General features: G+C 36.2%; 1 protein-coding gene across 5 annotated transcripts in view; it reads right to left on the bottom strand.

Annotated features, from left to right (window-relative positions):
• Window positions 1–3,026: 3,026 nt before the first annotated feature.
• Window positions 3,027–23,966, bottom strand: part of COMMD10 (COMM domain containing 10) — a 161,249-nt gene continuing 140,309 nt past the window's right edge. The window contains exons 6-9 of one of the 5 annotated variants that reach the window (XR_012505596.1): window positions 9,354–9,487; window positions 5,935–8,013; window positions 5,004–5,063; window positions 3,027–4,239 (exon numbers count right to left, since the gene is read on the bottom strand). Coding sequence is in view for 2 of the 5 variants with exons in the window: in XM_074360504.1 (XP_074216605.1) it covers window positions 4,201–4,239; window positions 5,004–5,063 (99 nt within the window). In the remaining 3 variants the exon portion in view is untranslated. Of the gene's footprint in view, window positions 4,240–5,003; window positions 5,064–5,934; window positions 8,014–9,353; window positions 9,488–11,913; window positions 23,184–23,966 lie in introns of those variants that run through there. The other 4 variants (XR_012505595.1, XR_012505594.1, XM_074360504.1 and 1 more) reach the window with 4 other exon arrangements.

Genomic DNA, 23,966 nt, shown 5'->3' with positions numbered 1-23,966 from the left:
GAAGAGTTATGTAGAAAGACAGTCACAGAAAAAACAAATTTGTTTCTGATCCCATACCTATTACCTCGTTAATGAAAAACTAAGAATGGGATAGATGGGCACTATGTTCACATCTAGTTATCATAAGATAGAGTTGTTATTGGAACTCAGTAACTAGATTCAACATGAAGGGGCTTCACAGCAAGCCATCTTCAATTTTGACTTGAATTCAAACCTCATCTGGAATAATTTCAACAGAAAGCCTGGCTATTTTCTGAGTGATTATGAAAATGACACTAACATTTGTGTGATTATTGCAAATCAGGAATTACGCTATATGTTTAACATGAATTATCTCATTTAATCTTCATTATACTCCCATGTGATTTAGATGATCATTATTCCCATCACAAAGATGAGGAAACTGAGCTTTAGCAAATTACGTAACACAAAAGGCAGTAGAACTAGAATAAGACTCTTAGTCTGTCCTGAGAGTCCAGACACTTACATTTTATTTGAAGTGTAATGAGAAATCTTTGAAGGGTTTAAAGCAGGGAGACAGTGTACTTAGTATGATTAATGTTTAGGAAATATTAGGTCTGTGTGGAGACTGGACTGAAGGGGTCTAAGGGAAGGGCAGTTCAGGGCAAAGATGACAGAAGCCTGAAAAAGTAGTGTCTTGGAAATACAACTGCAAGATATTCTGGTGGTAGAAGTGACAGACTACCTCTCGAACTGAACAGCACTCTACTACTCCCTTGTTCACGACTCTCCAGCCATACTGGTTTTCTCTGGTTCCCGAAATGCACTAAGTCTTTTCCAGTCTCTGGGTTCTGTATAGGCTATTCTCCATTTAGAATGCTTTTCGGTCTCTTCTGCTATTTCTTCATTCTAACTTCATCCTACAGGACTCAGCTCAAATCTCACTTCCTCAGAGCCTTTCCTTGATGCCCCATCTATATTTGGTCCTATCTTTTATTTTTCTCTTCAGAGGATCCAATTATTTTTCATCCCATACTTGTTCACAATTTATTTTGCTTGCTTTTTAACGAACACACTGCACTTCAAGAAGCCAGGAGTTACATGAGTTTTGCTCATCACTGTTAATACAGTGCCTAGTGTACACACAGTTCCTGGCACCACAGACACCAGATATTTGTGGAGGAAATAAACGTCTGACTGCAATGCCCTTACACTTAAATACTGCACAACTGTCTTTCACATTTGCTGATTTTAGAAGAGATTTTCCTCTTCAATCCCTCTGGAATTATTAATATAACATAAACCAAGTAATCAGTGATGCTTCAATCTCCAACCCACTCTCACTCCACACTCTTTCCAAAACCTATTCCAACTTAAAAAGAATGCTGAAAAGGAAATGTACAGTAAGAGGAAGGTGTTGATGAAGCTGGCTTTGGGCAGGTGAATTCTCATTTATTGTTGTGAGAGTATAAATAGATATACCCTCACCAACAATATATTGACTGGGAAAATGATATATCAATATGCAAAAATGGCCTTAAAACAAATGTAAATTTTAAAAAAATACACAAAGAGGAGTGTATGTGCATTTGCATTTACATGAGATACCTGAAGATATAAACCAAATGTTTCTAACTAGTTAGGTAGGTACTTTTGGGGAGTGAGACAGCAAAACAGAGAAACTTTTTCATGTACTTTTTTTTTTTTACAATAGGCAATTTTATTTTTATAATAAAATCCCGTTAAATGAAAAAATAGAAAATAAATCTTCATGCTTTTGGCATAATAATCCCACCTCTAGGAATCTATATTATTAAAATAATGAGAAATGTGGTTTAGGGTTTATTTATGATGATTTTACCAGTGAGTTCTTTAGTATGTTAAGAAATGGGAAATAATCTAAATGTCCAACAATAGATTAGATAACTAAATAAAGCTCATTCAAATGAAGGACTACTTAGTATACATTAAAGTTATGTTTTAGACAATAAGGAAACTAAAAATGTTTATAATATTATAAAAGCAAAGCAAAGTATGAAATTATTTATTGCATTACTCTAATTTGTTAGGAAAGAAAAAAAAAAGGAGGAAGATACATGAATAGAAAAAAAATAACCTTCAATAAAATCTATCAAAATGTCAATGGTCATTTCTAGATGATGAGACTCTATAATTTTAGGTTCCTCCTTTATGATTTTTTGGCATTTCCTAATTTAAAATAATCATATTTTATAATTGGACAATTGCCAATATTTGTAGTATTCCTTTCTAACAAGTAATTATATTTTATCCAATCCTCATGACAAGCACTCATACAGATACGTTTATCTGCTATGATGGTAGGCTTCAGTTCCCACTTAATCACTCCATCCACCTTATTTCTATGAAAAAGGAACACATTTAATAATCTTTGGGAATGATACTTTCTTTGACTTGTGCATCCTAACAATGGCGATGCCTTAAGAAATAAAATTATCTGTAATTAAATATATTTCAGCAATAATTATGTTGTTAGTTGGCATTAGACCTTCTACTTACTTGTCCTTCCTTCAATGCCCTTGGTCAGACTTTTTAAAACTAGACTAATGGCGAGAAAACTACTTACCACCATTTCAAGCTATTAATAGGAAATTTCATTTTGAAATATCACATTTAAATTAGATACCTACACTGGGAGTTAGGTCGGCCATTAAACTGATGACAACCTCCACATGTCCATACGGCCACTGTCAGGATGGCCGAACAAATTCAACTTGAAATGATGGACGTTTATTTGTGCATAAGAAGAAGCTGAACGAATATTTACCAAAATGTTGATAGGAGTCAGGTAGTTTCTTCTGGGGACCAGCAGAATAGAGCATAATAATATAAGACAGATCCCATAAGCTACATGTGGAAACAAATCCCATCATATTATAAACATGTCTTCCAGACAGCCTATCAATGGAAGCTTGAGTTTAAAACTTTTCAAATCAACCACCTACAGAGAGCAACTGTAATATTTACTTTCTGAAATAATCCAAACCCCTAATCCTTCTAAGTAACAACATACAAGCACACATAAGTAAAGGCATAAATTCCACATACTGAACATTTATTTGGGAGACCTTTAACAATCACATTACTCAGATACCTCATATAAGGAATGTGATTTAAATTCAGTGGTTCTGTTTGTTTAACTATTTCTGCAATCAAATTCCTTCATGTGAAGAAAGTCACGTTTGAAACTCTGTTGTTCTCTCTCATTTTCTCCCTCCCTCCCCTCTCCCTTCTCTCCTGCCTTCCTTCCCTCTCTGTCTTTCTCTCTGGAAACAATATAGTATAGACAGTTCATTTATAAAAATTCAACTGATATTATTTTCTGCAGGCAACCATACTCACATTTATAAATATCCATAGCATAAAACACTATGTACTTCAGTTCAACTAATTCTAAGACATAAAAATCTTACTGACTGAAATTAATTAACAAATTTATAGAAAGAGAATGTAAAAGGTATTTGTTTTAAAATTTTAAGGCTATTCATTTAGCACTCATGACAATTATCTTTATTCATGATTTGACTGTCTCCCACACTATGAAATGAATCATTATTAATTTGCAGCACAAAGAAAAGCACCCCAAACCCTGAACTGTTATTAAATCATTAAACTCAGAGAAAAAAATTCAAGTGCACAGAGATGCTCACAATTGAACTTAATGATAGACTGAACTAGCTCTATTTAAAATTTCTTTCCTATATTATTTCCCAAGCAAAATAGACTCGTTATAGCAAAGAAAAACTGCCATAATGTATTTAATTGCATGTGGCCACTTTCGTACTTTTATTAATGTAATTACTGAAGTTCTGTGTTCTAAGGTATACATTTTACTTTGTATCCATGGACCCTCCTTGATACATAAAAGTATCATCAAGTATGTAAAAGATAAACAAGTCAAGTAATAAAGCAAAAATAGGACAGTAAAAACAGTATGATATTCACTTTTGTTTCCTTTAAGACAAAAATGTTCTTAATAATTGCTTGCTATTGGCTCACGGAACTAGAGAGTGTATATTAGAACCTCCGTACTCAGAACAATGATTTTCTTTGGTTGTTATTTGTCTAAGAAGCAATAAGCCGTATAATTTGGAAGAAGAAAGCTACTGAATCCTTCAGAAAACACAACCTGGCAGTTTATCTTCAATGCAAATGAATGAGGCGGCAGGAGTGTGCTGGAGAAACCAGTCTTCGAGGACATCATGTAAGGGAATCCAGCTGTGCTTGTATGGTCTCCAGCTATTTACAAAGACAAAAAAAAAAAAAAAAAAAAAGAGAGACAGAAGTTGGTGAAGACAAAGAAATTCATGTGAAGTGTTGTTTAGAAACACGCAAATGAAGGAAAAGAATGGTATTGTCAACTACATGTTTTAAATCTACTCATACAGCAATAAATATACTATTTAGAAAATTTTTCTTTTTATGTGACGATATTAGAATTCCTGTTTGCTGAGTTTTCAAATTTGTAAAGAAGGATGTCTAAATATTACTGTTTTAAATGCGCCCAGCTGTTTCATTTTAATTGATCACTAAAGATTTTTAAAGGGTGGGTGCTGCGAGGGGATGGGAGGAGCAGTGCATTTTCCTGGGTTATAAAATCAGTATTCAAAAAGAAACATCAGTATTCAAAAAGAAACCCTCAAAGATAAATTTTTAAAGGCCTGGTATCTTCCTTTTTCCCTGGGCCCAGAATTTAAAATATTTAACACTACCTATATTTAAACTGCTAGTGTGGCTAGATACCACACAGTTCATTACTTAATGTTTTACATTAAAGCAACAATCCTATTGCTTTAATTAAAACCATATCCATTTTCTTCCTGATTTAGTGTGTGAGATTCTCTTCATCTCGGCAATGCTTCCTACTGTGAAACATAAGGTGTTTACAAGGGAAGTTTAAAGAACTTAGCTTCATAATAGGGCATTTAAAAATAAGAATTCATAAAATGGAGGAAACATTGTGAAAAATCCCACATATCAGAAATTATTTTAAAAATACAGACCTTGTTATAGAAATCAAACAATTCCTTGTGACTGAATTCCACAAGAACTTTCTCCAGGCTCTGTGAATAAAAAAGGAAGGAAGGAAAGAAGGAAGGAAGGAAAGGTGGAGGGGGGATGGGAGGAAGGAAAGAAGGAAGAAAAAAAAATTTAGTTGTGTATATTCCACACTGCATTTTTTTTCCTCTCCAGCTAGCCCCAGAATATGCCATATTATTCTCAGAGTGGTTTAAAAAAAAAAAACAACTTACCTGTTCTACTCAACCCTACTATTCCGAGACTCACAAATACATTTAATAACACTCCACTTAAGCAAAAGGTTTCAACTCTATAGGGGTATCCGTTCTTTAAGTTGATTCCACAAAGGTTAATAAAATATATGCCAACAAGAGAACAATTTCATTATCTATTTTTTTCAAGACAGAGATTATACCTGCGATTATATTTCATCTTTCTCAGCAGTCCATTTGAAATCTAGTAAACACCATTACACAAAGGCACTGGAGGCAGCATATCTGATTGAACTCACCCAGCCATTAATGCCACACATCAGCACAGCTGCCGCCTCCAAGCGTGAATCTAACAGTTATGATCTTAACATGCTGAGATTGTTACCTTTTTTAATGTACAGACTCAGCAAAAGTTAACAATTAACACAACAGCTTCAAAGCTGGGACTTAATTATGCTCCTTCCTTTCACCTTACATGCAGCAGAGAAATCTTGATGGATGCTACAGATGCTAAGTAATATTGTTTATGCATGCATGATGGTGCAGGAAAGCGCAGCACATTACCAACCCACTCCAATCTACTTTTGGTTGATTTTGTAAACTGAGGATCTAGTTTCTGAAGATGGTTCAGATATGTCTATTTTATTCAAGGTACCTTTGGGAAATGGAAGTTAATGAGGAAAGAATGCCAAGAATGTGTTACCTGCTCTGACCACACTATCCTGCTCACGTGACATCAAACAGCACCATGAACTGAAGAAGTGGAAAGCTTGCGAACAGTCATTGATTCATGCACTTAGTTGTCTGTGGTCATTTCCAACACTGTATTCTAGTTCTCAGGTTCTACTTTCATTTCCTTCTTTGTTTTAATGATTTCCATTTCTATTTACAAAGCCAACATTTTCAAAACAAGTTATCTGCAGCTAACTTTAGGAGATCAATGGGGCTACGCTCAGAAAGGGCACCTCCCTTCTCATGAAGCCTCCGCGCACAGGATCAAATCTCACACGTCTTCGTTTCCTCTTACACACCCATCTTTGAGCTTTAAAATGAATGAAGCAGCACACCAGTTTTAAAGTGTCATCCTTTACAAATGATAAACAAAAACTATGAATTTTTCAAATTATATTAGAAAAATCAGTTAGTTAATTGGCACATATCACAAAACCTCCAAAGTCTGCATCAGCTTTATCTAGCAGTGCTGTGTTTCCTCCCAGCAGCTGAAGGGAGATGATAAGTCTAGCTGTACCCTAGGGAAAAGCAAAACAAGTTCATTACTTTATCCTCCAAGCCAAAGGTCAGGAGAGACTAGAGACTAAATCAGTATGTGAACAACTAATTTGCTGGACCCTAGAGAGGTAGCGGCCAAGCTAGGCTCTTGTTTCCTGCATTTTGCTTTGCTTCCTTTCAAAGTAGTATTTCTTAAAATGTTATATTGAGGAAAGGGAAAGAAGGGAACTTTAAAAAAAATACTTCTTAAAATAACAATAACTAAAATAATGTGAGTATGTGCATTAGTGTGTATATCTATAGATGTGTGTTTATTTTATATACACACACACACACACATACATATCCATAATAGTAATCCCTTGGCATCCTGCAGCAGATTGGTGCCAGGACCACTGTGGATACCAAAATTTGTGGATGCTCAAGTCCCATAATCTCCACTCCAGATCTGGGGTTCCGAATCCGTAGATTCAGCCAACTGTGGATGTGTAGTGCCACAGTATTTATTGAAAAAAATCCACATATAAGTGGACCTGTGCAGCTCAAGCCTGTGTTCAAAGGCGACTCAATGTCGTGTCCTGCTTTACTGAAATACTCAGCTCTAAAAGGAAAAAAGCTGATACCTGGTAGAGTCCCTCATGCTTGGCATTATGACTGGGAGCTGCTACCATGATCGTTTCCCATTCAACGCACAATGACTAAAATGGAAGAACATGGGAGTGGTTTCTAAGTGTTTCATGTCTATGTATAGAGAGATTTTGAGAATCCATGTTTACCCAAGGGGTGGCCGAGGGTAGCTGTCTTCTAGTTTTTTAGGGGAGTAAGGATGGAGCTTAGATATGTAGGATAAAAAGGAAAAGGGGGCTGGCGAGGGGCCAATTGCCCACATTGTCATGTTCTGACATGAACCCCACAGAGTCCAAGAATTTTACATTCAAATCTGGCCTCCAGGACATTAGGAAGGTATCTTATCAAGAAAAAAGTATAACTCACATTTAATTTTACAGTCTGATAGCTTTATTTATGACTTTGAATTTAGAATAGACCATGGCCTCCATTTTTACTCCTTCTTCAGGCCCTACAAACATTAGGAGGAGGCCTGATCAAAACCTTTTCTGGGACTACAGCATTTTTAGGTGGAAAACACATTCTTAGCTCTCCTTGCGAATATAACTAGAGGGTCACAAATTTGCTCATCAAACCAGAATTAACTCTTTAACTTCAATGTTTACTCTTCAGAAAACATGTGGAAGGTTCAAATGGAAACTAATTACAATGTTGGGTCAATTATATCTCAATTTAAAAAAAAGCCACCTGGGTGTTAGCATGTGGCTGGGGAGAAGGAGGAAACCATCAGGAGACCCTTTGGTGCCATGTTAGATTGTTAAAAGGGACTCCAGCCAGTGTGAATGACTGGGAAGCTGGCTGGTGGTGAAATGCAAGGGCTGGGGGGCGGGGAGGGGACAAACAATTACGGACAGCCCTTTTCTTGGCAGGTTTCCTGGCAGGTTCCCCAGCTGAGAGGGTATGTATCCAGGTTGTCCACGAAACCCTGAAACATATGAAAATATATGCTGAAAGGGGTGAAAATCTGTATAACTACTCTGGAAACTTGTTTGGCATTGTTTACTAAAGCTAAATACATGCATATCCTATGACCCAGAAATTCGCTCCCAAGTATTAATATTGGGCTTAACAGAAATGTACATACTTGGGAACCATGAGATAGGTAGAAGAATACTGACAGCATTATGATTCGAAAAAATCAAAAATGGAAGCAGCCAAAATTTCTTTCAACAGGAGAATACATAAACTGTGTAGAGTAATACACACTGGAAAGTTACACAGACACGACAATAAGCTACAGCCAAATACAAGACCATGCACGACTCCCACAAAATAATGTTGAATGTCAGAGGCAGGCACAGGAGAACACGTGTGATCAATTTCATGTGTATGAAGATATAAAAAAACAACAGAAAAGGCTTTAGAAACAAATGCTTATGTGGTAAAACTATAAAGTAAGGCACCAAAAATATTACCAGAAGTATCAGAATACTGATCACATCTGGGTCACTGGAGAGAGGTAGTAATTGGGAGGAGGCGTAAGAGCAGATTCTTATTTCTTCTTTTTCTTCTTCTTATAAATTAAGCAATAATTTATTTCTTGATGTTGGTGGTAAGTAAAAGGTATTCTTTTTTTTTTTTTTTGGCAAACCAATGTACTCTTTTTCTGTATATTTCCCCAATTATGAAAAAAATGGCATTGTTATGTATTAAATTCATTCATTCATTTTTATTCAGTAAATTTCTATTAAATACCTACAGTAAGACCTGTTCTAGGTGCTATGTAAATAGCAATGAACAATGGAGACAAAAATCCTCCACATTCTAGTTGAAAAAGATAATAAATAAGAAATCTAACAATAATAATAATAAAGAATCATCATAATTCACAACATATGTATAGGTATGTTTGCTGGTGGTAAGTGCTAGGAAGAAAAATAAAGCAGGGAGAGGGAATGTGTGTTTGTTTGGTGGTAAGTAGGGTTAAGGAGATTCAGGGTTAGGTCATCAAAAAAGGTCTCACTGAGATGGTAACATCCAAGTTAAGATCGAAAAGAAGTGAAGGAGTAAAAAAGACTACAGGATGGGAGAAAGTATTTGTGAATCATTCTCTAATAAAAGTATAATACCCAGAATATATAAAGAACTCCTGTAATTCAACAACAAAAAGACAAACTCAATTAAAAAATAGGCAAAGGACTGGAACACACATGTCTCCAGAGAAGATATACAAATGGCAAGCAAGCATATGATGAGGAATTCAGCATCGTTAGTCACTATGGAAATGCAAGGCAAAACTGCAGTGAGATACCACTTCACACTTACTATTAGGAAGATCACATATCTTTTTTTAATGAGGGGAAAAATACGTCGGTGAGGATGTAGAGAAATTCAAGTCCTCATACACTGTTGGTGGGAATGTAAAATGGTGCCGGAGATGCAGAAAACATTGGGAGTTTCTAAAAAAGTTAATGAAAGAATTACCATGTGACCCAGCAAGCCCACTCCTGAGTATACACCCAAAATAAACGAAGGCAGGAACACAAACAGATACTTGTGTATCAATGTTTCCAGCACCTTTTCAACATCTATGTGAGGCACTATGTTGACATCGTACCAGTTAAGATGCTGACGCACAGTACTGCGTTTTCTACCTGCTTACTCCTCCATCAACCATCAGTTTAGGCCCTGTTGTGGGCTGAACTGTGTCTCCCCAAAATTCATGTTGAAATCCTCACCACTCCAGTACCTCAGAATGTAACTGTTTTTGGACATAGGGTCTTCAGAGATACTAAAGGTGAAAAATGAGGTCATGTGGGTGGGTCCTAATCTAATATGACTGCTGTCCTTAGAAGAAGAGATGAGGACGCAGACACACACAAAGGAAAGACTATATGAAGACAATGGAGGAAGATGGCCATTATAAGCCAAGGAGCAAGGCCTTAGAAGACACCGATCCTGCTGACACCCTGGTCTCAAATTTTTAGCCTCCAGAGCTGTGAGGAAATAAATTTCTGTTATTTAAGCCACCCAGTCTGTGGAACTGTGTTACGGCAGCCCTTGCAAACTAACAGAGGACTCCTCACCTCTGCTGGGACAGAGAGAAGAGATGAAATCTACCCTAAGAGCAATGGAAAGCCACTGGAGAGTTGTAAGAATGATATAATTATATTTACATATTAACAACTCATTTTGGCTTTTATTTGTAAATGGATTAGAGTTGGATAAACTGGATGTGGAGAAACCGGTTAGGAGGCTATATTGCATTAGTCCAGGCAAAAGACCTAATCTAATGTGACGGCAACGGTGACAGAGAAAAGTGAAAAAACTCGAAATATGGTTTAGAAGAGATAGCACCGAGAGACAGATCTGAGTTGGAGGAAGAGGTGAAGGAACAGAAATGAATCAAGAACGACTCTTGGGTTTTTGGCAAGACAAACTGATGGATGCAGCCAAGATAGGAAACTCCAGAGGAGCAGATCTGAAGAAAGACAGACTCAAAGGTGCAGTTTCAGATACAATTAACTTGATATGTCTGTGGACTGCTCTGAAAAGACGTGAAATAAGCCTAGAAAGCCAGAAAAGAAATTTAGGTAAGAGATATACATTTGGGAGTTACTGATATATTGCTTTTTAAAATGGAATTAGATTGCCCAGGAAACAAACGAAGTATGAGAAGAGAGGGCAGCCTGGGGCTGAACCCTATGGAACTCCAATATTGACGGCAGGAAGGTGTTCCATAAATGACGAGTACCACCAGGTTCACAAATGTTTCTGCATGGTAAGTGGAAATGTATGGCATTTATTACATGAATCAAAATAATTTAGTAAGTTGGCACACGGGCAATAAAACTGGGTGGCTTGCCTTCAATCTTCCATTTTCCAGTAAAACCCATTAAAGTCACTAATATTGTTAACTAAACACACACAGACTAGAAGATTTACTCCCTCTCTTCTGTCTTACACATATAAGATTACAACCAAGAACCTATTTAGGAAATTCACCACTTACACTGTTAGGAAATTCACCACTTACACTGTCTAAGCCAGTCTCATGCATTAATATCAAACTTAGACTTTCTGCAACCTCAAAAACACTGCAAAGTGAAAATGAAAGTGCAAAGATTAACATTCTGCCAGTTTCTTACAAGGGAAGAAATATGTATTTGTTCACCCACTTCTTTTTCTTTTAAATGTGTAACCCTGTCTACCAGCACCTGGACAAGGTTGCACATACCCATTAGCAAAATCCTCATGGAAACAGAATTCAGAGAGGTGGTCAGAGAGGTCTAACTTGATGAAAGTTGACAGTAAAAATAGTTTGCTTTCCCATTAGTTAGATATTAGGAACACACACATGTTTTCTAAAACAGAAATGTATTAGCTTCTTCATGAATTATCTAAGTAGAAATAATCTCTAAATAATATAGATATAAATTAGATAAAAATTAAACTAAGTTTACATTACTTGGCTTTTAAAATTAAGTTGGATATCAGAATTAGAAATCATACAATTACCTTTTCACCTAGAAAATCAGAAGTAGAGGACTCCAGTAAAAGAAAAACTACTGATCTCTTGTCCTAGTTAAATCTAAAAAGAATTTGCGAGGTCCTTTTCAGTTAGAGAAATGAAGGATAGAGGTAAAATTTAAATAATATTTCAAGTTCTACTGAATGGGTTTATAAAACAAAAATCATCAGGAACTATTCAATAAAAAATACATCTATAAATTATATTCTCTACAATGGTAACTACATTCAGTTGTAGATCATTGTAAAAATATTCCAGTATCTCTATTATTATTTGCTGACTATCTTCACTATTATTGAATAGTTAGTGAAACTTTCCTCATACATAACAAACATTAACCATTTCTGCCACCTATAATATTCAGTTATTTAATAAACATTCAAACAGTACTGATACAAAGATGAATAAGCCATAGGAAAGAGTATACTCTGGACCAACGACAGATCCTTTTCTAGGTAGGCAGGTTGCCCTTTACAGCTGAGCTTCCCACAATAGCAAGAATGTACATGGAACAGTGAGAAGTGAAGGGAATCTTTGCCCATCTGTCGGATCCATGGAATTAATCCTGGCAACCAGCGGGGTAACAGATCTTACAACCAGCTCTGATTCAGAGGATGCCAGCTTGAGAAGGTACAGGCAAAACGTTCTAGGAAAAGAGAAAGAGAAAATTTCCACTCGTTTGTGAGGCAGATGGACTACACAGTCTCCTAAGGCTCTTCTCAGTTCTGTGACTCAGGGATGCTGAAAGGCACAAGTGTGTAGGCAGAGTAACCTGGGGAACTGACGTAGTCAGAGAACCACAAGATGCCAGTAAGAAAGAGCTTAGTGATAACCTGCCTCAACCCTCTTACTTAACAGGTGAGAAAACAAAGATGAACTAACTCATGTAAAGTATCCAGTGGTGGGACTAGTCACTGTTCTTTCCACTACATTATTATGGAAACTTAGGGTAAAACAGCATTCACCTGCATATCAAGTTAATTTATAGAAAAAAATTCTCCCCATGAATTTGCATAATTACTTACCTTCTCTGACTCATTCTACACAGAAATACGTAAAAGCTTTCCTGAGGGTAAACAGTTTGATAATTATGGTTGACGAGGTGCCAAGTAAGAGGTGTAAAATGTCAAGTTAAAGCCTTGAATGTCTCAAAAATTTTCAGAAAAAAACAAGCAACTCTCTTTGTCTTATTACATTAATTTTTATAAAAAAAAAGCTACTGTGAAGAATTTACAATAATTAACATACTACAATTGCCATGCTTATAATTCTAATTCCAAACAAACAAATAAGACTGTTAGCCCGACGAATATACCACATCACACAGAGAAACAGAGCAAGAAAATGACTACTGTCACCTGAATATGGAGCTCATTTCTATTACTCTCTCAAGCCCTGTGATTTCAAAGGTTCTTCATTAAAATACTGCCCACTCTAGCAGGCTCCAAAACCTCACAGGCACGGCCCTGCTGTTTCAGGAAAGCACTGGGCAAACTGAAAACCCTGAGCTTATATCAAAGTTTGATAGACGTTATAAAAGAATAACTGCAACAAATAAACATAACATAAGCCACAAAAGGCATTTTCCTAGGGTCAAATCAACCAAAATTATAACTTGCCTTTTTCAATCTTTGCAAAGTACAGTTTGACAAAATGCTTATCTGTTTAAGAATATAGGTGGGCAGTATAAAACCAGCACAAGCAAATTTTAAGCTCATTAGCACGGCATTCAAGACTCCCAAAATCTGGCCCACGCCTCCACCTGCCCCCTATCTCCTGGCATTATCCGAATGCACTGCATGCGGCAGCAGTACCAGCAGTGTTCTGCACACTGGCCTCCGGGCCTTTGTTCACGCTGTTCCCTGCGCTCACCCAGTAATGCTCCCAGATGCTCCTGTGCGTGCATGTGCGCACACACGCGCACATATACCAGCTCTTTCATTCAGCTAGATCCTTTAGTACTCAGTCCAGCTGACATCACAGCACCCTGGGCAGATCTCTGTCTTTGCCTTTCCCTACTGTATCGTATGGAATTACTTACACTTGTACCATTGATGGTGGGTTCTTCAAGGGCAGGGGCTAGCCTTTATTTTCTTTATTGAAGTCTATTAGCCTAGTATGGTACTTGATCGTAGTACTCAGTAACTTAATATATATTTGTTATGCTTAATTTTAAGAAGGGAAGACTGCTAAACTTAAATATGTTCCCTCTCACACCATTGGGGGGGGATATTATATAGGTAGAGTATCAGAATAAATAGATTTTGTCTAAATGATGACAATGTTTTCAAATTATTCTGTAGCATTTGTTCCAGTGATGACAGTAGTCTTATAGGTCTTATAACTCTTGTTTACACAGTAAACATGTGGGCTACAATAATTAAACTCTAAGTACTGATTCCCCAGTTAGCTTGAAAACTGGCTTCTCATACTTGAGGCCCCTGCCTCAAACTGGTGAAAACACAAGATGTGAGGTTTTAGTTAAAAACACAGTAATTGTGTCTGTCAACATAACAACAATGCATTTTTGGCTAGAAACTTCTATTCAATATAAAAATTGTGTAAAAATGTATATGAAATACTGTCACTAAATGTTTAATGCGGGATGTATACTTCAGTTGACAGGACATTTAATCTGTTATCTGTATATGCTCCTTTCATTCTGGCTAAAATATTATTTTATTCTTGTGTAGACAAAACAATATGCTTGGCAGTCATATCCTCACCATCCTTTAACAATGTGCTATGGATGAGCAGATCACAAACTTGGAGCCAATCAAAATGCATCTCCTATAGTATTCATCAACTATAATTTATTATGCGTATGCTGATATGTCATTATGATTTTCAGCTTTGGTATTGAAATATTTAGCTATGGTTCCTGAATATAATCAGCAAGATAAGAGGCTTTGAATATGATTACACAAAGCTCCTTAAATACAGTGAGAAATTACATTAAGAAGAGCACTGACAGCTAGCAAATGGAGCTTTTTTCCTGTAATAAATATTACAGGTGATGCTATCTTTTTCTGAAAATTATACTTCATTCTAATTATAAGTACTTATTTGATTATTGAAGCTTTATCATTACAGAATAAGGAATAGCTGCATTACTTCTCAAAACATGTGTTAGTACTGTAGCTGAGGGATTTCGGGTAAACTACAAACACCAAGCTGAAATCATATTATGTTCCCAGAGTATAGTTTTAAAGACTATGAGCTCGATGCCCAAGTTCGGGTTTCTTCCTTGTTCATAAAATCACTTTACTGCACTGATAGACAGAAAATTGGATGGTGTGTGTATTTTCAAGAGCCACTATGTATTTTGCACCCTAAATTAAATAACCTAATGTAATTCACAGTGTTAAGAAAAAGGCAATTAAGAATATATTCTGGCTTAATTTTTTTCCACCTTGTACTCTCATGTCAGTCTTCAAGGAAAAGACAACCAATATGTGCACCTAAATGGGTATTATTTTCAAAATTTAGTTACAATTCACACTTCTTATCAGCTAACTGTAAGCTCTGTTTCTGCAAAGTAATAAGGGTAAGTTCAACATTTGCTTCATGTTATGAGGGGCATTCAATTTATCACATAATGGGCATCTGAAAATCCACTGTTCACCTGCAGTGTACTAACTGGAAACCTCCTACTTCACCCTCAACACATGTGAACCCAAAGTCCTAAAGATGGGCAGGTACAACAGCTAATTTCCTTATAGGGTTAATTTAAGGCAGTAACTGTGTAGAAGAGATTGTTCACTTGTAATCATGTTGTTCCATTACAAATCTTTAACTTGTCATGGTGACAAATGAAGACTGAGCTCATTTTTCCAGCCACATTTGTTCCCTGTAACCTAATTACCTATTTATGATTTGCAAATTCCTCTTGGAATCATCAAATGAACTAATAATGCAGATTCTAATGAAATGGTTCTAACAAGTTGATACTTTTCTATAATCCTAAATTTACCTGGAACTCATAAATAAGATTTCCATTTTACATTTAAAACATAGTGTCTGGGGCAAACTACCACGAGCTCAAAACAGATAACAGCACTGGGAAGTAGTTCAGTCTGTACTATGGCACTCGAGTAAATGGTGCAACGTCAGTTTAATTTTTAATTTAGGGATGATAATAACACTGGAGAACTTAACTTACAGTTTTTTTTTAACAGTCTTATGGAGGTGATTACACACCATACAACTCACCCATTTAAAGTGTATAATTCAATGGCTTTTAATATATTCACAGAGTTGTGCAACTATCACAATGAATTTTAGAGTATTCCATCATCCCAAAAAGAAACTATATGCCCTTTAGCTATCATCCACTAATTCTGCTAACTCCTTGTCCCCCCAGTCCTAGGCAACCAGAAATCTACTCTCTGTGCCTACAGTTTTGCCCATTCTGGAAACAATATAAATCTTAAACAGATTCTCTAAAGCAAACCAGTATTTAAGGAATGGGCTATAAAAAAGTAGAGCTTTTTTGCAAAAACAAAAACTGAGGAATGCCTTGAGAGGTAGGATAAAAACTAGAAAAGTGCTACCATGGACCCTAAAGGAAGACAGAGTTGTAAGAAGGAAACAGTGATTCAAGTGTCGAAGGCTCCCAAAAACCAACTGCGACAACTGATAAGCTTTTGCTTTAGATTCAGTGACAAGAGAATGTTACCGACATTGGCAGGAGGAGTTTTGGTGGATTGGATGGGAGGAGCTAATCCTCGCTGATTAGGGAGGTAAGGACTCAGTACTAAGTAAATGAATGTAAACCAGGGGTTGGTCAACTATAGTCCACAGGCTAAATCTGGCTTGCTATCAGTGTTTATAAATAAAGGTTTACTGGAACTCAGCCACAGGCATTTGTTTACATACTGTCTGTGATTGCTTTCATGTTATAATAGTGGAGCTGTATATATCCTGTAAGCTTTTAAAAATATTTACTATCTGGCCCTTTGTAGAAAAAGAAGTTTGCCAACTCCTATTGTAAACAAATGTCTCAAAGTATTAGTTCTACTTACCAAAAGCGACCTAACAGGCACTCACATTCCACACTATGTTCACTACTACCAGTTTAAAAGGCCTTGTCGTTTATACATAAGTGGAAGTAAAATCAGTTGTATTGAACACAGCCTAATTACTCATCTCAAGATTGAAATTTCAGGCCCTCTCCACTACCATTTGCTGCACTGCTGTTTACAGGAAAGACTGGAGATAGTTGCAGAGGCTGTTAGAGCACCTCTTTGGAATAAACAGAACAGATCACTTAGCAGCTCATATTTATATAAATTTGCAAATAACAGTAAGGTCTTGTATCACGTAAACTTCTTTAAGAGAATGCAAATGTGATTTTAAAACTGGCATTTAAAAAAAGTAATTTGTGCCTCAAGTTTTACTTTTTTCTAAAGTTTATTTAAAACATGCCTTTTTTGAGTGATTAGTCCCAAGTATTTAATTTTAATGAGTTATATATTCATATGAAGTCCATAATAATTTGTACGTCAGTTTAAAACTCTGGTTTATCTACATAGAGAAATAAGAAGCCAAAGGTTTGAGTCAGAAACATCAAAACAGCTCTTGCTATATGTGGTCTTTGCCTGGAATGACTCATAACATAATAAAGCTACACAATTTGGTTTAATGTTTTGTATCTGTTGATGATTAGAGTGGCTATGTGCCTCTCTAGCCTAGTCATTAATATTAATGAGTTTTGTGACCTAGGCCAAGTTAATAAAACAAACCTTTAAATAACCTATTAAAATGTCCTCAATAATAATTCTGAACTTGAAATTGCTTTACATAATTCTTTTACAGTGCTGGAAAATAAACAAGGGTTTCAAAGGCATTTCCTAACCCAGATGGGAAAAAAATGACAGAATGCTGCGAGTATGCATCAAACATCACTTTTTGATTACAGGTCACACAGACTGCTTCAAAATCATAGATGAACTGAATAAGGAATTAAGACATTCATCATTCCATAGGTGATTGGAATACAACTTAATTTAAGAACAGGCTAAATTTGTGTAACCCCAAAGCAATTACAAGTAATTTTTACTTTCAAGTCAGATCTGAGTTAACAAAAATAAAACTGATGAGGTGGATGGGATTTACCCAAATAGCTGTGAAAAAATTACTCAGTTGTGTCATGGAGTTGGGAAAAGTCAATTATTTTATAAAAGTACTGAAAGTTTGCAATGTTACTGGAAATAGGGTGAAATAATGGCTTAAAGGTTTCTCTTTTAGATATTTATGATACTGGCTTACATAAAAGTTTGCAGAAACTTGTAGAAGCAGCCAAGGATGGTGTCGTAAATCAGAACCCTTCCAAACAGACACAGCCTCCTTCTAGATGGGCCAGACTTAGTAATACAATACAGTATTATTGGTAACAGAGCTAACGGATGCCCTTCTTAAAAGACCATCTTCCACATATGTGGCTTAGGAGTAATAATCATATTACTGGTCATGCTCTCTGTTTGCTCTCGGTTTGAAATGTGAACCTAGTTCATGGAGAGCACTTATATTTATGTAGCAGAACTAGATGTGAGATAGGTTCTGAAGTACACAAAACGCGCTGAGCAGGGCTGGCACTGTTCCGTACTTTCACTTGGGAACGCTTCCCAGGATTATTGAAGAAAGCGGTACCCCTTCCCCCTTCCTCCCCATTCCCTGGGATACTGCCTGGGCCAAGCACTTAGTTCGCAAAAGTCAGCATGCTGACTTTGCTTACATTCCCCTTTTTTCAGTCTCACCTTCCTCCAGATCATTCTCAATGCAGATGCCAAGTTCAGTTTTTAAGGTGCCACTTTCATCAGGTTGCTCTTCTACTAAAAACAGTCAGTATCTCCCCCATTATCAACGGTTAAAGTTCTATGTCTTTAAGCTTTCCCTAAACATCTCCCAGTCTACCTTTTCCTTTTTAATCATGAAATATTTAAAATATTAAAATTATAAGGACTTACACAGCCAATATTCATGTAACCCAACACCCAGATATAATTCAGATGAACATTTTGCCTTTAAAAAGAGTAAAGAAAGAATACAGTTAAATTTGCCACTACTCATCTGATCGCCTTCCCCTTAGTAGAAGGATAAAGACTGGCTAGAGATAAAAACATAAAGAAGGAAATAAGAAACAACAAACAAAAGACTTAAAGATATAAAAATATAGTTCTTAACTATATCGAGGTTAGAAAGATGATTTTTTAAAAGTGCTACCCATTTGTTAACCTTAGATTAAAAAGTAGAAAAAACAATAAAGAAAATAAAAATTAAAATTGCAATTAATACCTCTTTTACTTTGATTTAAAATTTGTAACGGGGAGAGGGAAATAGCTCAGTGGTAGAGCACAAGATTAGCATGCACGAGGTCCTGGGTTCAATCTCCAGCACCTCTATTAAAAAGAAAAAACTGTAATAGAGGTGAAATTAGACCTAGTGTTTGGAGATGAGATTTGAATATGCAGAAATGGGATAGAGTATTCAGTGTTTCTCCCCTGTCTATCTCTTATTCCTTTAACAAAAGGTAAAGAACTAAGACTGTCAGGGCAGAGATCAGAAAGGGTAGGAGACAATTATCTTCTTTAATAACCTATATGTATGCAGACTAAGATGGCTTACAATCTAAGGAACCAAAGTAGTTGTCAAAACTCATTTCTCAGTACATAGCTACATTCAGGGATACTTAGGAGGGAGGGGCCTACGAAGAGGCTAAAATAGCTGAAAAGAATCAATATGGCACTTAGAGGTATTTTTAGAAAAAGATAAGGGACAAATCTAAAATTAACAATATATTATTTTATTACATAAAAATCATAAAAAGTAACACGAAAATGTCTTTAAAAAAAAAAAGATACCAGGCAAAAATTTGTTTTAGAATAACTCAATTTAACTAACTTTAACTGAGTAAGACTTTTTATTTTTATTACTGGCTGAAATTTAAAGGTCAACATAACCTATGAAGTAAATTGTGAGTCATAAGGGGAAATCAGAGTCTGCACAATGACCTCAGCATAACTTGGGTCACCAATTGGGTTAGGAAATCACAGGTTTGGGGAGCGGCCCAAAATTTCTCCAAGTGTATCAGCTTTCCCCTGACAGGCATGGTAGGAAATCTTTCCTCTAGAAATACTGTGTTCAGAGAATACTATTTTGGTGCTTTGAAATAAGGTATTTACCTGTAACCATTCACACGACTGAAAATGAAATTCTGTTGTGAGCGCAACTCTCTTTAATGTTGTCCTTTAAATACTGTCAGGTTATGGACAGAGATTTAAAGAGCATAACAGGAATTGTTCTTTAGAAGGCAGATTTATTTCTGTTCCATCAATTCAGACCTATTACTTCAGCTACAGAGAATGTCTTCTAAGATCAGATGTAAAACATTAAAATCTATAAAATTTTTTATAATACCATTATAAGAGATGTTACACCTTAGCACCTTGGCCAGATTGCCGTTTGGATAATCCCTTTCCACGAAAACAGTCTACTATAGTTAAAAAAGAAAATGTAATAATTCAGTTTTTAAATAATCTATAATTTGAATCTATAATTTACTAATATCATGAAAATAATGTGGAGTTTCCAATTTTAAATGAAAGCTTACGCATTATATTCAAGGGTCTAGGCAAGCACAAAGATTATTCTTTTCCATGTATTCAAATTAACTTTGGCCACCTTAGTTTCCATTAACTTAGAGAGTAAAATATATTTAAAATATTTGATGCACTTCCTAAATATGCTCTCTGTTCAAGTTTTTAAAAATCTCAGGGCCACTCTTCTCTTCCCTCTTCAATCCATCCAACTCTGATCATGAACTTCTTATTCTAGAGTCTACACTCGTCAAAGATTCTTCATTACTGGCAGAAGTTCAAATTCCCCAGGCTGCCACTTCCATCTTTCTGCAATGCAAGTTGAATTACCTTCTCCCTGCTGCCTCTGTAAGGATGCTATACAAATTTGCTAATTACTACCCTTGAACACTTCTGTATTTTCTCAAAACAATGCCATCATTCCCACTTCTGCCTTCAATGAGAATGTACTCCTCTAACTTCCACATGGCAAAATCCTGCCACTCTTCAAGGCTCAGCTAAAACACCTCTTCTACGAGGCCTTTTCCCATCTCCCAAAACAAATGCAGCTGTCCTTCTGAGCTCCAGTATCTTCCACACTTGAGCCAGCAGTGCAGCACCTCACACATTCTGCCTTGTACTGCATCCCACCCGCCCAACCGAATATATCGTCACTTTTTTAGTAGGAGGGAAGCTTGTTTAGGGTAGGATCCTGTCTTCATTTTAGTAAAGGACGATGGTTGAGAGTGTGACCACTGGTATCAGACCGCTTTATGTTTCAAACCCATCTTCACAAGTCACTGTCTTGAGCAAATTATGCAATTGTGAAATGGTCTATGCCTCAGTTTCCTCACTTGTAACATGGGGATAATAACAAAACCTACCTGACAGGGATAGAGGGTTAAATAAGCACTAAGTGCAGAAGCACTTAGGGCAGCTGCCTGGCCTGGTATTCAGTGAGTGATCACTGACTGCAGGGGTCCGCGACCTTTGTCTTCCCCATCATCATCATTTCTTACGCTCCACAGGCACCTAGCCCGGGCCTTGAATGTAACAAACGTTTAATTAATGCCTGCTAAACTGAACAGAACTTGTTACGGCTTTTCAAATCAAGCGGAAAATACAGCCACGTGGAAAATACTGAGAAGGGAAAACCAAAACCAAAGAGTCTCCTAAATGTAACATTTTAAATAAGCAAGTAGTAGATTAACAATTAAATACACAGTTATGTAAATGTTATCCAGATAAGTTACTTTTTGGAAAGGACATAACATTCTATGGATCTAACCTAAACGTGGGTTAGAATTCTGAAAGTTCTTGTATGAAAGGCCCTTCACGTAACAGCTGACCCTTAAATGACTAGGCTTTGAACTGAGTGGGTCCACTTACATACGGATAATTTTCAGTAAGTCTAAGTCAGCCCTCTCCATCACAGCGTTCTGTATCAGCAGGTTCCACCAACCTTGGGCTCAACAGCAGAGCCAATGCTATGTTTGTGATTTTTGTGAGTCTGACTAGCTGAAAACTTTCACTAAGCAGTAATTTTTTTTAACTACTAAAGGGAATGAACTAGAATATTAAACAATACTATGGCTACAAACATACATTCACAATTTGACCTGAATTACTGTTGAATAAATCTGCAAAATAAAACCTCTCTTCTCTCCCCGCAGCACAGCATCCTGCACTTTAATCACTAGGATTCATCTAAGGGAAATGGATACCTGAGGAAGCAGAGCCAGGTGGATCCTGTACAGCAAGAGGAGACTGGGATCTGACACGGTTTAATCTGATTTAGGGGCCACACTATTAGTGAAAGGCTCTGACATGCACTTTACGCACCAGGGTACAGCTTCACACTCTGGGTAAAGTCCAGCTCTATCTAACTCTTAATTTTCTCGCAAAGTATGATTTGCTGCAATTCAAATGTATCTTAGTAGTTACACGTTTAGAAAAAAGTCCTCAAGAAAAAAAAATGTGAACTATTAATTTTCTAAAATATGCATGTATAGATAAAAACTTGCTTCTAGATTAGTGAAGACTGTCTATAAAGTCATAGGAATTTTTAGTCATGACAACCAAATATGAAAACTTTCAATTTCTTCCTTCGCTAGATTAACTGCTCCTATTATAGTGACTAAAGAAACAAGTTCCAAGGCATTTTTTCTAATTTTATACTCATTTTTAAAAAGGAAACAATGACCCCTGATACTACATGGGCCGTTTTAAATGGAAGACTGTAAAATATCTGACATAGAAATATTGCCAAAGATGGCACAAATGGGCCTAACTTGTACTTCAAATTATTTTGGAAATGAGGAATGAAGTTATAAAAAATTATTTTCACTTTGTCGGTACAAAATGGAAAGAGCAAAATTCATAGCCATTTTATATTTAGCTTAGTTCAGAGTAAAAGACCTGGGAATGCACAGACAAGGACTAGACAACCAATACTTAAACAAGAATTCATTTTATAATGAGGAAAGTTACACATTTTCAAATAATTAACATTGAAAAATCTGGCCCTAAATTCAATTTTCAGCTTTAGATAATTGTATCTTAATTGCTAATGATGAAATCCAGGCATTATAATGTCTTGTTATAGAGCTATTAGGGAACTGAAGAACTATGGATAAAGTAAAAACACATATGCAGGTCATTTCTATATCCTCTTACGTCTAACTTTGAACCTTGTAATGACATTTCTCCTTAAATTTAATTTCCAAGTGCAACAAAAAGAAATTGACCCATAACATGTATTAAACTCCTACCCTGTTGAAAACTACATTAACTGATACTTGGACAGCTCTGAGGGATACAGGAATGTTTAACATTACAGTAAGTGTTCGCCAAATAAAAATATAAAGACCTAGACTCCAACTGAAAACTATGAGAGGAAACACTGATTAGAAAAGCAAGACAGCATCTAGAAGTTAAAAGCACCAGCTCTAGAGTCAGATTGCCTGCGTCTGAATCCTGGTTCCACCACTTATTAGTTGTAGAGCTTCACACAATGTAATCAGTCTCTCAGCTTCTCACTTTCCTTACCTGTGAATGGGAAGAAGAATAATAACTCATCTCAGGACTGGAGTAAAGACTGTATGACACGAAAAGTGCTTGGAATAGTGAATGACACAAATTAAGTTCGCAATAAATATTACCTAAAATTATTATAAAACTAAGGGAAAAAGAATATTTCTAAAGTAAAAACACTAAGTACGGCTGGCCAGTAATACCAGAGGTTGACGAGAGATTGAGAATATGTAGAGCAGGAGCACCAAGCCTGCTGGTCAACCATAAACAACGACAACTTGAGTTGCTAAGTGAAGATGAAAGTCAGGCACTAAAATATTAGTGCTAGTTGATACAAATGAAGAAGCCAGAGATACGTACATATGCAGAAGGCTGTAGAACAAAAATGAGAAAACAGATACAAAGAAAGAAGAGGCAAGAATCAAGTGTTTTAGTCAATAACAATGAGAAAGGTGTCAAATAAATGCACTGAAATGAAAACTTCTAGTCATGGTAACATATTTTTGGAAGTAACCAGCCGCAGGCTGTACTGATCAATTTGATAAAAGAGTTTTAGTAAGATATGATAAGAATACCTGCAACATCACTCTAATATCATTAAAAAAAAAATGTAAAATGAAAGCATCACCATCCTCCCTCCCCAACAAGAAAATCCTCCGATACCTGGAGAGGAACTACTTAGTATTACTGTAGCGAGACCAATAAAACCGTAAAAGGAAACAGCAATTGTCACATCAAGACTTTCAGATTTAGTGTCTCCTTGGGTACACCTCTGATTTCTGATTGCATCCAGTTTTT

This window comes from Camelus bactrianus, chromosome 3, assembly GCF_048773025.1.
Source record: "Camelus bactrianus isolate YW-2024 breed Bactrian camel chromosome 3, ASM4877302v1, whole genome shotgun sequence".
NCBI classification, from domain to species: domain Eukaryota; kingdom Metazoa; phylum Chordata; class Mammalia; order Artiodactyla; family Camelidae; genus Camelus; species Camelus bactrianus.
This window is presented reverse-complemented; position numbering and strand designations above follow the sequence as displayed.